The sequence below is a fragment of the Mus caroli genome, chromosome 8 (assembly GCF_900094665.2).
Source record: "Mus caroli chromosome 8, CAROLI_EIJ_v1.1, whole genome shotgun sequence".
Lineage (NCBI taxonomy): Eukaryota > Metazoa > Chordata > Mammalia > Rodentia > Muridae > Mus > Mus caroli.
The window spans coordinates 97141493-97156025 of NC_034577.1; the positions used below are offsets into that span (position 1 = coordinate 97141493).

A 14533-nucleotide genomic window follows, 5' to 3' on the forward strand; every position below is an offset into this window, starting at 1 on the left:
GAAAGGAACTTGGGTTGTCAGACTTGATGCCAGGTGCCATAATCCATTTAGTCACTTCATGGGACCCTGAAGCAGTGGTTTTTGTGTTTTTTGTTTTCCCAGCAACACTACAACACTACAGCTTCATATTATTCATGATGGGATTTCAGATTTATAGCTGACAGAAACATGATGATAAGCTCATCATATTTACAAGTGTTGTAGGTGATTATATTTAAAGTTGGGAGGATGTTAAAAGTGTTGGAAGGGAGAACAGTTCTTGCTAATGACATTACAGAGTGGGACTGGCAGGGTATTTTTGTAGAAATAGTATTTTGTAGAAAACACACTCCTGGCATAGCGACATAAAACCAATGGGCAACCCTTTCCTTTTCCTTTTCAAAACACACAGGCTTGGAGATGCAGCAGTAGAGCACTTGACCAACAAGCTTGAGGTCATGGGGTCAAACTGCCAGTATAGTAAAACAACCATGACAAAAAGAAACAACAGCAGCAACAACAAAAACCAAACAAGGACTTAGATTGATGGCCCAGTAGGTCAGAGCGCATACTTGCAGAGGACCAGAGTGTGGTTTCCAGCACCTGCCTGGGGACAGTCACAATTGCATGTAACTCCAGCTTCAGGGGACCTCACTCACTCTCTTAAATTCTGAAAGTGCCTGCTTCATGTGCACTTAAGCACACGCACATACCACACACACACACAACTTCAAAATCAATCCAAAAGAAAAAAAAAAAATCAAACCAACCCAAGCCAACAAAATCCTACATATGGTAGAGTGTAAATCATAAAAATCTACTGAACTCTGTTCAAATGGTGGTTACTATTACAGATGCCCCCCAAAAAACATATTAGCTAAGTGAACTCAGAGATCCACCTGTGTCTGCCCCCTGAGTACTGGATTAAAGGCATGGGACACCACTACCAGGAAAGGGACCCTGTCTTTAAAAAAGAAAGGAAGATTACTAGAGACCAAGTCTATTGTGTGATATACAGTGCCAACTTGTTTCAAAACACACTGACAAATCACTTTTTAAAACTCATAAGAGGTCCACTGAGATAGCCCAGTGGGTAATGGCACTTGTCAAGCAAGCGGGATGATCTTAAGTTAGATCCCTGGAACACACAGGAAGGTGGAAAGAGAATCCTGACTACATAAAACTGCCCTCTGACCTCCACACACACAATTAGAAGAAAGAGAAATCATTACATTATGGAAAGTCAAAATCCACTTTATTTTCTGAACGTTACTTTCCAATCCTGTCCAGTAGTTTATTTTTCAAATCTCCAAACAATTTATCATGCTTTCAGAGAGGCAAGGGCTGGTGTGTGACCCAATGTCACCCAATGATAAGTGTTCAACTTCCCTGGACCCCCAGGAAGATTCCTGCTCTAGCACTAGATACAAGCCAGCCAAAAATCAGGCCTTTTGAGGCAAAGGGTCCCTCACTGAAGAAGCTAGTCCTGGAAGGCTTCTCCTTCGGCGAGCTGCCAGTTCAATTTTCTGAACCAGGCTCACATCCCAGGGGTGGGTCACAAAACTGATAACGGACCCTGGCACTTCGCTGCCCACACGACCCACCCGTCCTGCTCTGTGGATGTAATCCTGCAGGGTAGGGGGGAAATCGTAATTGATAACCACTTCCACGTGGACACTGTCTAGGCCTCGGGAGGCGATGTCTGTGCAGACAAGTATGTTCTGGGAGCCCTTCTGGAAACTCTGGAAGATACCTGCCCTCATTGAAGCTGGCATTTGCCCTTGCAGCCTTAGATGTTGAATCTTATGGTCATCCAGAATGTACCCAAGCCAGTTCACTGTGCTGGCGCTGTTGCAGAATACCAGGACAGTTCCCGAGGGTTCCATCTTATTTGCTTTGTCCTGCTGTTTGAGGATCTGAACCAGTTCTGTTACCTTGTCTGATCCCTTCAGTCTCATAAATGTCTGTCTGACATGAGGCATGAGACAGTGCAGCTTGGAGCTGGTAATGGTGGTCAGATTGTCTGGACTAGTGACTTTACTCAGTAACTGGTTTAGGCCTTCTGGAAACGTGGCTCCCACCAGCACTAACTGGGCTTTGGGATTAAAGGGGTCTTCTAACTCGGCTGGACTTTCTGCTATAGGGCTCTTTTCCAAGATGTAGTCCACCAGTTCCAGGAAGCTTTCATCTAACAGTGTGTCTACTTCATCTAGCACTATGAAGTTAAGATGCTGTAAGCTGATCAGTCGACTTTTCAGAGCCTTCCACAGCGCCCCTGGAGTAGCCACTAGCACATCGGCTGCCGGTCGTTTATACAGCTGAAGTTTGAGCCTACTCATCCCGAGGCCTCCGCCAAGTTCTATCACCTGCAGGCCCAAGTACCCACCCAGTGACTGGGCCACTGCCTGCACCTGTTCAGCTAGTTCTCGGGAAGGTACCAGAACCAAGCCTCGAGGAGCCGTGGAACTGCGGGAGTCCAGGTCTGACCCTCTCAGGAGCCGCTGAAATAGGGGCAGTAGGTAGCTAAGCGTCTTGCCACTGCCAGTTTCCGCAGCGCAAAGGAGGTGGCGGCCGCGAAGCAGTGGGGGTATGGTTTTCGACTGCACTGAGGTTGGCTGCACAACTTCGGGGACAGCCTCCTGAAGCGCCAGCAGCACTCGGGGTTCCAGACCCAGGTCCACGAAGCTGCCCCGGGACGAAAGGTTTCTCAGGGCGGGCGCCTCTTGCTGCACTCGCTCTATGGAGAAATGGTCTTGCCGCGATCGCCGATGCTTCCAGCCACGGGAAGCCAGTGGCGCTCGCTCCCAACGGCCCAGCGTGAGGCGTGCGGGCTGGTTCAACTCCTGCCGCCGCGCCGAGACCAGCAGGGGACCGGGACGCACTAGCACCGGCCGCTGCAATCTCCCACGGCCGCTCTGTCGCTGTTCCTGCCGTCGCTGCAGAGCCCGCGGAACGCGCACCACTGGCAAGGACTGGTCGGAACCGCGCACCACTAGGTTCCGTCGAGGCTCCAGAAGCAACCGTACTGCTAACGACAGCAGCCGCGATGGCCCGGCTAAAGCCATATTTCCCTTGATGCAGAAGAGGCGCGCTAGTGACGTCAAGCACGCGACCGTAGTCTGGAGTACGGTGGCTGGCGCGGATCAGGGTGGCGTGTGGCGCTGCAGCACCGGCTGGAAGGAGGGAGGATCCTTAAGAGTTCAGTGGCTGCGAGGTCTGTAGGTTTCCACCCGGCATGGCGATGTCCAGATTGGGGTCATCTTTGGGGAAGGGTACTCGGTGGAAGCAGGAGTGGGAGTCCGCAGTAGGAGGGGGCCATGGGTCCCTGGCTCAAGGAATCGAGTGAGGATGGCCTCTGTCATTTGAGTGCTTAATTTCTGAGAGTCTTAACTTGTGGTCTTCATTGCCTCGCTCATTCATCCCATAGAACTCCAAGGGTACAAAGTTTCCGTAGATATGCAATCCACTCAAAGCCTGGGTGATGCAAGTTTGCTGAGACTCTGAATGAATGGTAGGCCAGGGGACTGAGACAGAAGTTGGGAGTCTGGGTTGAAGCTCATCCCAGTTCTCTAGTTTAGAACTCAGAGTGCATGCTGGTGGCCTTCAGCTTATTTCGTCTTTGAAGTTAGAGAGATAGTCTCCGTTCTTTCAGGTGTAGTTTCTCAGTTTTTTACACTTTGTCCCTACCTCTCCAGGCAAGTTTCACCCTCCGTTCCTTGTCACCCCACCTTCATGCATCTCAGCCTGGACCCATCACTCTAGCGGTCTGCTCATAGCCACTGGCTTCTCAGGCAGATTCCGAATTGCCTGACTAGAAGTAGAAAGAAGGGTCCCGTTACCCTCATGGAGCGATGAAACTTATCTCACATAGCACCGGTCAAGCAGACTACTTGACATGAATTTAGTGGTTCAGGTTTTTAAACTTTAATTTTTTTTTTACTTCATACTTTTTGAACATATCTGAAAAAATGGGCATCAAGTGTCTGGAGTGGGAGATAAGGTCAATGTTTGTGGATTGATTACCTGGGAGGTTCCTAACGTCTGGAGAAAGTGTTTTAATTTCATTCATTAGAGCTGGCCCTCCATATTTATAGGTGGACCTCTGTGGAATTTTCCACTGTAGAGTGAGAATATTCATGAAAAAAATGTGTCTGTACTAAATATGTATAGACATTTTTTTCTTCAATGTTACTCCCTAACAATACAGTATAACAAGTATATACATCATGTTTATATTGTATTAGTCATAAGCAGTTTGCAGATGATTTAAATCATGTGGGAGAGCGTTGGGACATAGCTTAGTGATACAGTGCTTGCCTATTAGCATTTTTGAAGTCCTGAAATCAATTCCCCCCCTAAAATCAAAAGTACATATGTATATGTGTAGGAATTTTATGTAGGGGCTTGAGTAACCTCAGATTTTGGTATCTCTGAGATTCCTAGAACCAGTCTCCTAATAGCGACCTATTTATGACTTTACCATTACATAGATTAAAATTTAGTTGAGTGTGGTGGCAAATGCTGTGAATTCCAGCACTTAAAATTCAGAGGCGCCGGGCGTGGTGGCGCATGCCTTTAACCCCAGCACTTGGGAGGCAGAGGCAGGCAGATTTCTGAGTTCGAGGCCAGCCTGGTCTAAAAAGTGAGTTCCAGAACAGCCAGGGTTACACAGAGAAACCCTGTCAGAGAAACCCTGTCTCGAACACCACCCCCCCCAAAAAAAAGTCAGAGGCAGGTAGATCTCTGAGTTGGAGGCCAGCCTGGTCTATATAGCATGTTCCAGTCAACCTGTACTGTAATAGCAAGACCCACCTTTAAAAAAAAAAAAAGGTAGGACATAGGTTATTTAATTTTATTTTCCTTCTTTATTGTAATGAGGATGCAGGCCAGGGCCTGTGCATTGGTAATAGTCAAGTGCCTTACTAGTAAGCTACAGTCCTGATGCTTGATTGTTGCCCCCGACCCTGTGCTTTCTTTCTTCATGGACCCCTGGCTAGCTTAGAGCTCACCATGCCCAGCCCCAGCCCCAACCCCAACCCCTGACTTTCTTTTTGTTCCCACAGTCTCTCCCTTCGAAGTATTTCTAGAACTGCTTACCAACCTTGTTGAATCGCTGTCATCTCTCAAGTTGATTTACTGAGTTGCCTTTGAGTTGATCTCCCTGCTGTCCGTCTGTCCGTCCGTCCCTCCCTCCATCTGTCTGGGTGCAAGCCCCTCCATGACCCCTTCCCCTGTTTGCTGTTAATACAGCAGTCAGTATGATCCTCTGAAAACATGAGTGAGCTCCTGCTACTTCCCCACTTATAACCCTTTACAGGCTCATCTTTTTGAAGAGCCAACAGTCTTGAGACTCAAAGACCTACATGATCTGAGTACTGCCCCATATCATCTAACTGCTGCTTCTAAAACATTGGACTTCCACGATTTTCCCTGTTGTGTAGTTCATGTTATCCTCCTTACGACTCCTCCAACATACCAGATTAACTTCTGCCTTGGGTCTTTCTCCCTGGCTGTCGCCTCTGTTGAGCGTTCTTCTAGATCCCTACTTGGCTAATTCACATCTCTGTTTAAGTCATATCTTTTTAATTGAAGCATACCTCAGCTTCTCTATTAAAAACTGATCCTGGGGGCTAGTGAGATGGCTCAGTGGTTAAGAGTTCAAATCCCAGCAACCACGTGGTGGCTCACAGCCATCCATAATGAGATCTGATGTCCTCTTCTGGGGTGCCTGAAGACAGCTACAGTGTACTTACATAGAATAAGTAAATAAATCTTTAAAAAGAAAAAAGGAAACCAGTCTTAATGCTTTCAGCCTTGTTTCATCTGCTTTTTTTTTTTTAATTCCTGTGTGCTACTAATTTCCCTGCACACTATATAATTGATTATTTATTTATATGCTTACTGTTTGATGCTTGTACTCCCCCACTGGGCTGGATACTCTGTGAGGCAGGAAACCGAGTCTTGCTGGTCCATTTTGTTCTCTGAGATGATGACAGCTTTCTTCCCAAGAGACCGTGACAGTGACTGGCACTTAATGAGTAGTTGTTATGACTGAACATGAACCAGAGATCAGTATTCAAAGGATCGAGAAAGCCTGCCCTGCATGACAGAAGGGATTTTTTTCCACGTATGTTTCTTTTTCTTTTTTCTTTTTCTTGTTGTTTTCATGTATATAAGGGTTTTTGCCTGCACGTGTGTCACATGTGTGCCTGGTGCCTGTGAAGGCCAGAAGACGGCACCAGGACCCCTAAAACTGGAGTTAAAGAAGGTTGCAAGCTGCCATGGAGGTCCTGGGAATCAAACTTGGGTTCTCTGCAAGAACAGCAAGTGCTCCTGACCACTGAGATTTCTCTCCAACTCTACATTTTAAAAAAAAAAAATATTTATTTACAGCCGGGCGTGGTGGCGCACGCCTTTAATCCCAGCACTTGGGAGGCAGAGGCAGGCGGATTTCTGAGTTCGAGGCCAGCCTGGTCTACAAAGTGAGTTCCAGGACAGCCAGGGCTACACAGAGAAACCCTGTCTCGAAAAACCAAAAAAAAAAAAAAAATTTATTCACTTATTTTATGTATATGAGTACACTGTAGCTGTACAGATGGTTGTGAGCCTTCATGTGGTTGCTGGGAATTAAACTCAGGACCTCTGCTTGCTCCAGCCCAAAGATGTATTTATTTATTTTATGTAAGTACACTGTAGCTGTCTTCAGACACACCAGAAGAGGGCGTCAGATCTCATTATGGATGGTGGTGAGCTACCATGTGGTTGTGGAATTTGAACTCAGGACCTTCGGAAGAGCAGTCAGTGCTTTTAACCGCTGAGCCATCTCGCCAGCCCTCTACATTTTATTTTAATTTAAAAGTATTTTTTAATTGTGTGCATGGTAGGGCTTGGTATGCATGGAGATCTGAGGACAGTGTTCAGGAGTCAGTTTTCTTCCTCTACTGCCGGTTCCAGGGATCAAACTCCAGATGGTCAGGCTTATGCAGCAAGCGCTTTTCCCCACTGAGGCAACTCACCTGCCCACCACTGTATTTCTAACCAATATTTTTACTTTCTTCAGGCATCACAGAGGAGGAATGATTGTGAACAGCCTCTCCCTGTGCTACCACAATAAGCTCATTTTAGCCCCGATGGTTCGGGTGGGGACTCTGCCAATGCGCCTCCTAGCCCTGGATTATGGAGCGGACATTGTTTACTGTGAGGTAAGGTATTCCTTTCTTTCTGGGAGTCACAGGGGAGCAGGGACAGGTTTCATCTTTAGGTATGGCAGTGTGTGGGAGACCGAGGAGGCAGAATGGGACCTCCACTCATGATCTCTCACTAAAGTCAAAAGAGATCCACACGCATGATACTGATGAGTTCTGTTGGTCCTGATGCCCTCAGGACTTGGGCAGTAGAAGGCTGTGGGTCAGATGGGCAGATAGATAATTTGTCATGTCACTGCCCAGGCCCCATTCAGTACACCCGTGAACTAGTTGAAGTTCGGAAGAAGAGAAAGAGAATGAGAATCGGAGTAAGAAGGACGGACGTTGACGAGGTTGGTGTTGGTAGTCACAGGATTTTTTTGGGCACTAAGTCAGTAAGTGTATCCATTGGCTGCCCCAGAGATATTAGGGCTTTAGAGTCAGGTTCAGAAAGATCTGATAGGAAAATGGAATTGCTGGAGTAAGCAGACGCGGGACAATGAGGGAGTGTTCTCAGTTGAGCACTTATCAGAAATAGCTGAAGATAGTTCTGTTATCCATGGCTGTTGAGATGTGTGTGTTGGGGGGTAAGAGGAGGCTTCACACCTTGTATCAGGAACAGGCAGAGGAAATGAAGCAGGATACTTCCTCCAACTGGGGCCACATCTCTGCAAGTCTCTGACACCTCTCAGTCATATCTGTAGATTGACTTATTGATGAAACCTAAACCCCCTTTTGGAAATGTTACAATAGAGATTAATCCTTTAACAAATGTGGTTTTTGGTTTTTTTTTTAAATTTTATTATTATTATTATTGGAGATAGCATCTTAATATCCCAGCCTAGCCCAGAGTCTATACTGTTGCCTCAGTTTCCCAAGTGCTAATCTTAGATGTGAGAGCTACCTCGCTTAGATCCAGCTACATAAGACCCAGCTCAACAAATATAAAAACAAAAATACTCTATAGCTAATCAACCAAATAGCTGACCATCCAAATAAACAAATGAACTACGAGAAGAAAGCCAGAAGGTATTTGATAAGAGAGTGAGGCAGCTGGGAACAGCCAAGGTATATTAGAGGGCTCGGGGCTGAGGCGTGAATAGCAAGCCAGGAAGTAGAAATTGGGCTGTCAGGTGTTTAAGGGTAAGTGGGGCAGGGAGAGTGCCGGCGAGTATAGGAAGTTTGAGGTTTGAGAGGAGAGTATAAAGGAAGTTGTTTGTAGATGACTTGCATGTTTGTAGACTAAGAGGAAGGAAGACAAACACACGGGGTGGGGCAGGGTGATAGGCAAGGTCAGGTCTTGGGAGACCCGTCAGGCTTTTGTTCTCAGTGCCAGAGATGGAATCTAGCTAGGGCTTTGCGTAGACCTTCAACCATGAGTTATGTTCCAATTTAAGGTTCTTTTAACAAAATGTTCATGTGTGGGGGAGCTGGGGGTGCATGGGAAAGTCCCGTGACGACCTGGGGGAGGGTGGCTCTCTAGTGCCCTCTTGGGTTCTTCAGACCAAACTTAGGCCATCAAGCTTGTTCAGGAGGCCTTTTACTTGCTGGGCCGCTGTACTGGCTCCAGGATTGTTTTTTTTTTTTTTTTTTCCCCCCGAGACAGGGTTTCTCTGTGTAGCCCTGGCTGTCCTGGAACTCACTCTGTAGACTAGGCTGGCCTCGAACTCAGAAATCACCTGCCTCTGCCTCCCGAGTGCTGGGATTAAAGGCGTGCGCCACCACAGCCCTGGACACAGGATGTTTTTAGGGGAGATGAAACATTCCTTCCTTAAAAGGGAGGCCATAGACTTCCTGAAGTAAACAACTCAGGAAGGCTTCCGGAAGTTCCTGAAACAAATATACCAGGCTCCTCCCACCCCAAGCATACATAAGTGGTAAGGACTTCTTTTTTTTTTTTTTTTTAAAGATGTATTTATTTATTTATTATATGTAAGTACACTGTAGCTGTCTTCAGACACTCCAGAAGAGGGCGTCAGATCTCGTTACAGATGGTTGTGAGCCACCATGTGGTTGCTGGGATTTGAACTCCAAACCTTCGGAAGAGCAGTCGGGTGCTCTTACCCACTGAGCCATCTCACCAGCCCCTGGTAAGGACTTCTAAAAAGCACTCTCTCTGATTAGTTAAGCCACCTGGGAGAGACAGACTGGCTGAGCTATCTAAAAGCGGCTCAGACCAACTGAGCTGCGGAATAGAGACAATCTCCAATCTATCTGGCTGCCTGAAAGTTGTACAATATACTCTACATGTCTGTCTTTTAAGAGTTGTCATTCATTCTGTTCCTGTATGTAACTCCTCACCCACACTCCTAAAGTAAGGCGAATAAAATTCATTGGCTCATTATAATCTAAACAAACAAACAAACAAACAAACAAACAAACAAAAATCCCTCACTGGTTCACAAAGTTGGACTCTGTACTTGGCTCTGAAACCTTGTCTTGAAAAACCAAAAAAAAAAAAGAAAAAAAAGAAAAGAAAAGAAAAAGAAAAACAAGGGTGTTCTGTCAGCTGCCACTCCTGGTTAACATCTGCTTTCTTTGCAAGGCTTAGAGTATTGTCTAGACAGTGTGTAAGTTTGGGCCACGATCAAAGTCAGAGACACTCCCAGAAGCACTGCCAAGGTTGAGGTGGCTATTGGGTGGTGGCCATGTTGAGACATAAGCAGGTAGACACACAGTAAAGTTGGATAGGATGGCATTAGTCATTTTAGCAGAAACTTGTAGAAGGTAAAGCCCTTGTCCTGTCCCGTGGAGATATTAGTGTAGAATTTGACTGGCAGCTGGTATGCTAGCTCACAGCCCTATGGAACAGAAAGCTCAGAAGCCTGAGGGGTTGGCTGTGGGGTTTGTCCCAGGTTGGGGATATGCATACTGTTACTTAACAGTAAAGTAGGGCCAGGGGTTTCTAAGATGGTGGCAAGGTGAAGTGGGGGGGTAAGAGGAAGAAGGGAGGAAGTATTCCCCAGAAAGATCCCCCCCCCCCCGCTTTCTTTCTATATTAAAGGCAGGTCTATTGGAAAGCTGTTCTCCCGTGTTCACTGGGCCCAAGGACCAAGGCTTGGGAAGTCACCATGTGGATAGAGGAGGTGGGAGAGGGAGGGAGAAAGAGAGAAGGGGACATGCATGCAGAGAGAAAAGAGGAGAAACCCTGTTTTATCAAGACAATGTTATTGTAACTCAGACTGTCCCCAAACTGTATACATGTCTAAGGCTAGCCTTGAAATCTAGATCTTCCTGACTCCAGCCCTCAAGTGCTGCGAATTCTGCAATTACAGGTATCTGCCATCAGGCATGTGGCTTTTCCAAAAATTTAAGGCAGAGGGCAGAAGGGATGTTTTTGAGTGGAGGCTACAGAAGCTCACATCCTTGTTTTAGAGAATTGTGATAGGAATTGGCTGTAAGCAGGTCCATAAGCCTTTCCCATGTTAGAATATGCCTGGATAGGGAGGAACATGTCTCCTGGGTGTAGGAATTAAAGGCTGCACTACCATGGCCAGCAGACAATGGTTTCCTTTTCTTTGCTTAGGGACAACCCTACATGCTCCAGCAGAACAGTAGAGAGACGTTGCAGGTCTTCACCAGGGCAGCCCCTTTTTGCCAACCAGGTTCAGAGGATGATGGATTCTAGGGCCCCCAGCTTACCTGCTGTTCTACTGCATGCCTGTCCAGTTGTGTCCTTCCAGGGTCACTTCTAAGCTCACAGTGAATGGTGTCCCTCTCCCTTGGACTTGTGCTTTCTGTTCTGTCTTCATCAATGGATGGTCATCAGCTCCATGTCCCATCTCCCTAGTTTTGTTCCTTTAGTGGAAATGAGACTTGACCCATGGAGTGCTGGCACCTTGTCCCTGCCGTGCCCACCTGCGGGTTTCATGTACCAGAGCAGGCGGTGGGCAGGGCTTCTGCTCCTTAGAGTCATCAGCTCACCTGGGCTTGAGGTGAGCTGTTCTGGGCCCAGCTTCTCAGTGTTGCAGTGATGCCACCATTTATATATGTGCTGATCTTCTTTTGACCCTCGTTCTTCCCGAGAACCCAGAGAGCCAGAACATGGGCAGTTTTCACTGAGAGAGATGTAGAATATAATACGAGAGTAGGCGGGAGGGATGGCCTCCACGGTACAGCGCTTGTCCTAAGTGGTTTGACAGCCTAAGTCATCTGCACTAATGAGGGTTATGGAAGCTGTGCAGCGGGAAGAATCTGCCTGCCAGGTTCCAGTGTCAGCTCATTCTGTGGGGATCCTTGGGGTGGTCCAAGCCATTTAGAAACTAGGGGCCCAGGGTTTATGTGGTCATTTTAGTATGGCCTCCCTTTCTCACTTTCCCACTCTTTCTTCCTCTCTTCCCATTCTTTCTTCCCTCCTCTCTCTTGTCTTGAGATAGGGTGGCTGAGGCTAAGCTAGCTCCAGGCTTACTATATGGCTGAGAATGTCTTGGACCCTCCTGACTCCATCTCCCAAGTGCTGGTATTGTGGTATTGGATTAGTCAGGCTTCTCCAGAGGAGCAGAACTGTGAGTGTGTGTGTGTGTGTGTGTCTGAGCGTCTGAACTGAGATTCTTGTACTTAGCGGTCAGACACTTTACCAGTTGGGCCATTTACCCAGCCTCCACACCCAGTTTTTGTTTTTTTGTTTTTTGGGGTTTTGCTTTTTGTTGTTGTTTGTTTTGTTTTAATATGGGTGTCGGCGACTGAATTGGGTCATCAAGCATTTTACTGGATGAGCTATTGCTCCAACTTGAAAAGCACGTTTTACCAGTAAATGTGACTAATTCTTTCAGGGTCCTGCTCAAATTTGGAGTGGAAATTCCACATACTTTAGCCCTGTTTGATGTGCTCTATGCTGAGAGAGTTGGTACAAGGAACAAAGATGTTTTTGCTAGAGGTGTCAGTCCTAAGCCTCACACCCAGCCCCAGCTCTGAGGACAGCAGGGAGAGAAGCAGGTGCCTCTCTTGCTTGGCTTGGGACCAGAGTCTGACTATTGGGCATGGTACAGTGTGGTTACAGTGCCCCCTGGTGGAGTCAGAGTTGCTCTACAGGCCAGCATCAATCCAAACTGCCTGGATGTTCTTTCTCGGTGAATCACATGGTTGATCTGTGAGATTACGGAATCAAGTCGGTTTACCCACCTTGTAAGAGGTATTCCAATAGTCCAAACTGTAAGGAGACATGACTTATTTTCTTTGTGTATATATTGGCTTTTTTTTTTTGTTTTTTCGAGACAGGGTTTCTCTGTATAGCCCGGGCTGTCCTGGAACTCACTTTGTAGATCAGGCTGGCCTCGAACTCAGAAATCCACCTGCCTCTGCCTCCCGAGTGTTGGGATTAAAGGCATGCGCCACCACGCCCGGCTATATTGGCTTTTTGAGGCAGGGTCTTATAATATTGTAGCTGTGTTAGGCCTGCAACTTACTGTGTTGGCCAAGTTGGCCCAGATTCCCAGGGATCTGCCTGCCTGTTTCCTGATGCTGGGATTAACGGCAAACGCCACCACATCTGATAAGATTAGTTTTTCATTTTTATTTTATATATAATGGGTGTTTCCCCTGCACGTCTATCAGTTGTGTGACACGATTCCTGAGGAGATGTGAGCAGATGTCTCTCAGTCTAGATATGGAACCAACAACAGATCAAGAAGTCCAGCTTGGGGAGCCAAAGCTTTATTGAGGTTATTTATAGGAATAGGGTCAGGGGTTACTTATAAAAGTAGAAATGACCCAAAAAAGCAAGGCCCGCTCAAGCATGGCTGAAAACTCACAAAAGCTGGAGCCTTGGAGCGCACTGCACAGCCTGCAGGGAAGCTCATCACGCTGGAGGGCGCACGTTCCCGTCAGCTCAGCTGCTCTTCGTTTATTCTAAGCAGTTCTGCAGGTTCCTACTGTCAGGGAGCTTCTCCCTGGCTGCTGGAGCTGAGCCTCTTCCAAGTGGATGAGCTGGTCTGAGAGTGTTTCTCAGTGGTCCTTACTGCATATATATATATATATTTATATATATATATACACACACATATATATTTATATGTTCCATTGTGTATCTGTAGCCCATTGCCTATTCGTCTATTCATCAGTGCACATTGGGTTGCTTCTGTCTCTCTCTCTCTTTCTCTGTCTCTCTCCCTCTCTCTCATTTTTGTTTTGTTTTTTTTTTTTTTTTCCAGACAGGGTTTCTCTGTATAGCCCTGGCTGTCCTGGAACTCACTCTGTAGACCAGGCTGGCCTCGAACTCAGAAATCCACCTGCCTCTGCCTCCCAAGTGCTGGGATTAAAGGTGTGAGCCACCAGTGTCCTGCTGCTTCTGTCTCTTAAGATTGTGAAAATGCTGCAACTATCTCTTTGAGATCTTACTTTCAATTAGCATATATGCTCAGAAGTGAGGTTTCTGGACCTTTCCCCTGCCCCCTGGTACTGAGTGTTGAATCTAAGGTCTCACACACGTAGGCAGGATACCTCTCCACCTTTTTATTTTTAGATTTATTTATTTATTTATTTTATGTGAGTACAATGTCGCTGTCTTCAGACACACCAGAAGAGGGCATCAGATTTCATTACAGATGGTTGTGAGCCACCATGTGGTTGCTGGGAATTGAACTCAGGATCTCTGGAAGAGCAGTCAGTGCTCTTAACCACTGAGCCATCTCTCTAGCCCCCTATCCAGCTTTTTAAAAGAAAAATTGGCCTAGTGTGATGGCTCAGTGGGTAGAGGTACTTTCTGCTAAGTTGGACAACCTGAGTTCCATCTGAGTCTCACGTGGTAGAAGAATTGAATGGGCTCTCAAGTTTTTGATAACCACATGTGCACCACACACACACACACACACACACACACACACACATATTGGTATATATATAACAAATCACATGTGCACCAACTTTATGTGTAACAAGTAGATGTGATGAAACAGTTTTTAAAAAAAGGTGGAGAGCAATTGAGGAAGGCATTTCACATCAATATCTGGCCTTCACACACAACTTCATGGACATGTGCTTCTGCACACACATGTGCATTCACTCATACAGCATATATGCACACTGAATGCTTTCCCATTTCCACTGTCCTTTTGCCTATTGGACATTTCCCACCCCTTGGGACACCACAGAATTACTCAAACTTGACTGTGGTTGTTTGTCCAGGACCGAATATTAGACTTAGATGATTTGAATGTTATAAAGAAAGAATAGACACAGAAGTACATAGAACAGAACTGGATAGTGGGGGTGCACGCCTTTAATCCCAGCACTTGAGGCAGAGGCAGGCAGATCTCTGAGTGAAAGGCCAGCCTGGTCTACAGAGTGAGTTCCAGGACAGCCAGGATAACACAGGGAAACTCTGTCTTGAAAAACCAAACAAGGGCTGGTGAGATGGCTCAGCAGGTAAGAGC

At 46.6% G+C, this 14533-nt stretch overlaps 2 protein-coding genes across 2 annotated transcripts in view; one reads left to right on the top strand and one right to left on the bottom strand.

Annotated features, from left to right (window-relative positions):
• Positions 1 to 1207: 1207 nt before the first annotated feature.
• On the bottom strand, positions 1208 to 3098 carry Ddx28 (DEAD-box helicase 28). Its single transcript, XM_021170790.1, has one exon. The coding sequence runs from the start codon at positions 3042 to 3044 to the stop codon at positions 1422 to 1424; it is 1623 nt and encodes a 540-aa protein (XP_021026449.1). The 5' UTR covers positions 3045 to 3098; the 3' UTR covers positions 1208 to 1421.
• Positions 3099 to 3117: 19 nt separating this feature from the next.
• Dus2 (dihydrouridine synthase 2) overlaps positions 3118 to 14533 on the top strand; it is a 41108-nt gene continuing 29692 nt past the window's right edge. Inside the window, exons 1-2 of the mRNA XM_021171121.2 lie at positions 3118 to 3193; positions 7040 to 7181. Coding sequence (XP_021026780.1) covers positions 7056 to 7181 — 126 coding nt within the window. The 5' untranslated portion in view covers positions 3118 to 3193; positions 7040 to 7055. The remainder of the gene's footprint in view (positions 3194 to 7039; positions 7182 to 14533) is intronic.

What these genes read in the sequence shown, in the direction of transcription:
- Ddx28 (XM_021170790.1), bottom strand. Translation starts at nt 3,044, where the DNA reads ATGGCTTTAGCCGGGCCATCGCGGCTGCTGTCGTTAGCAGTACGGTTG.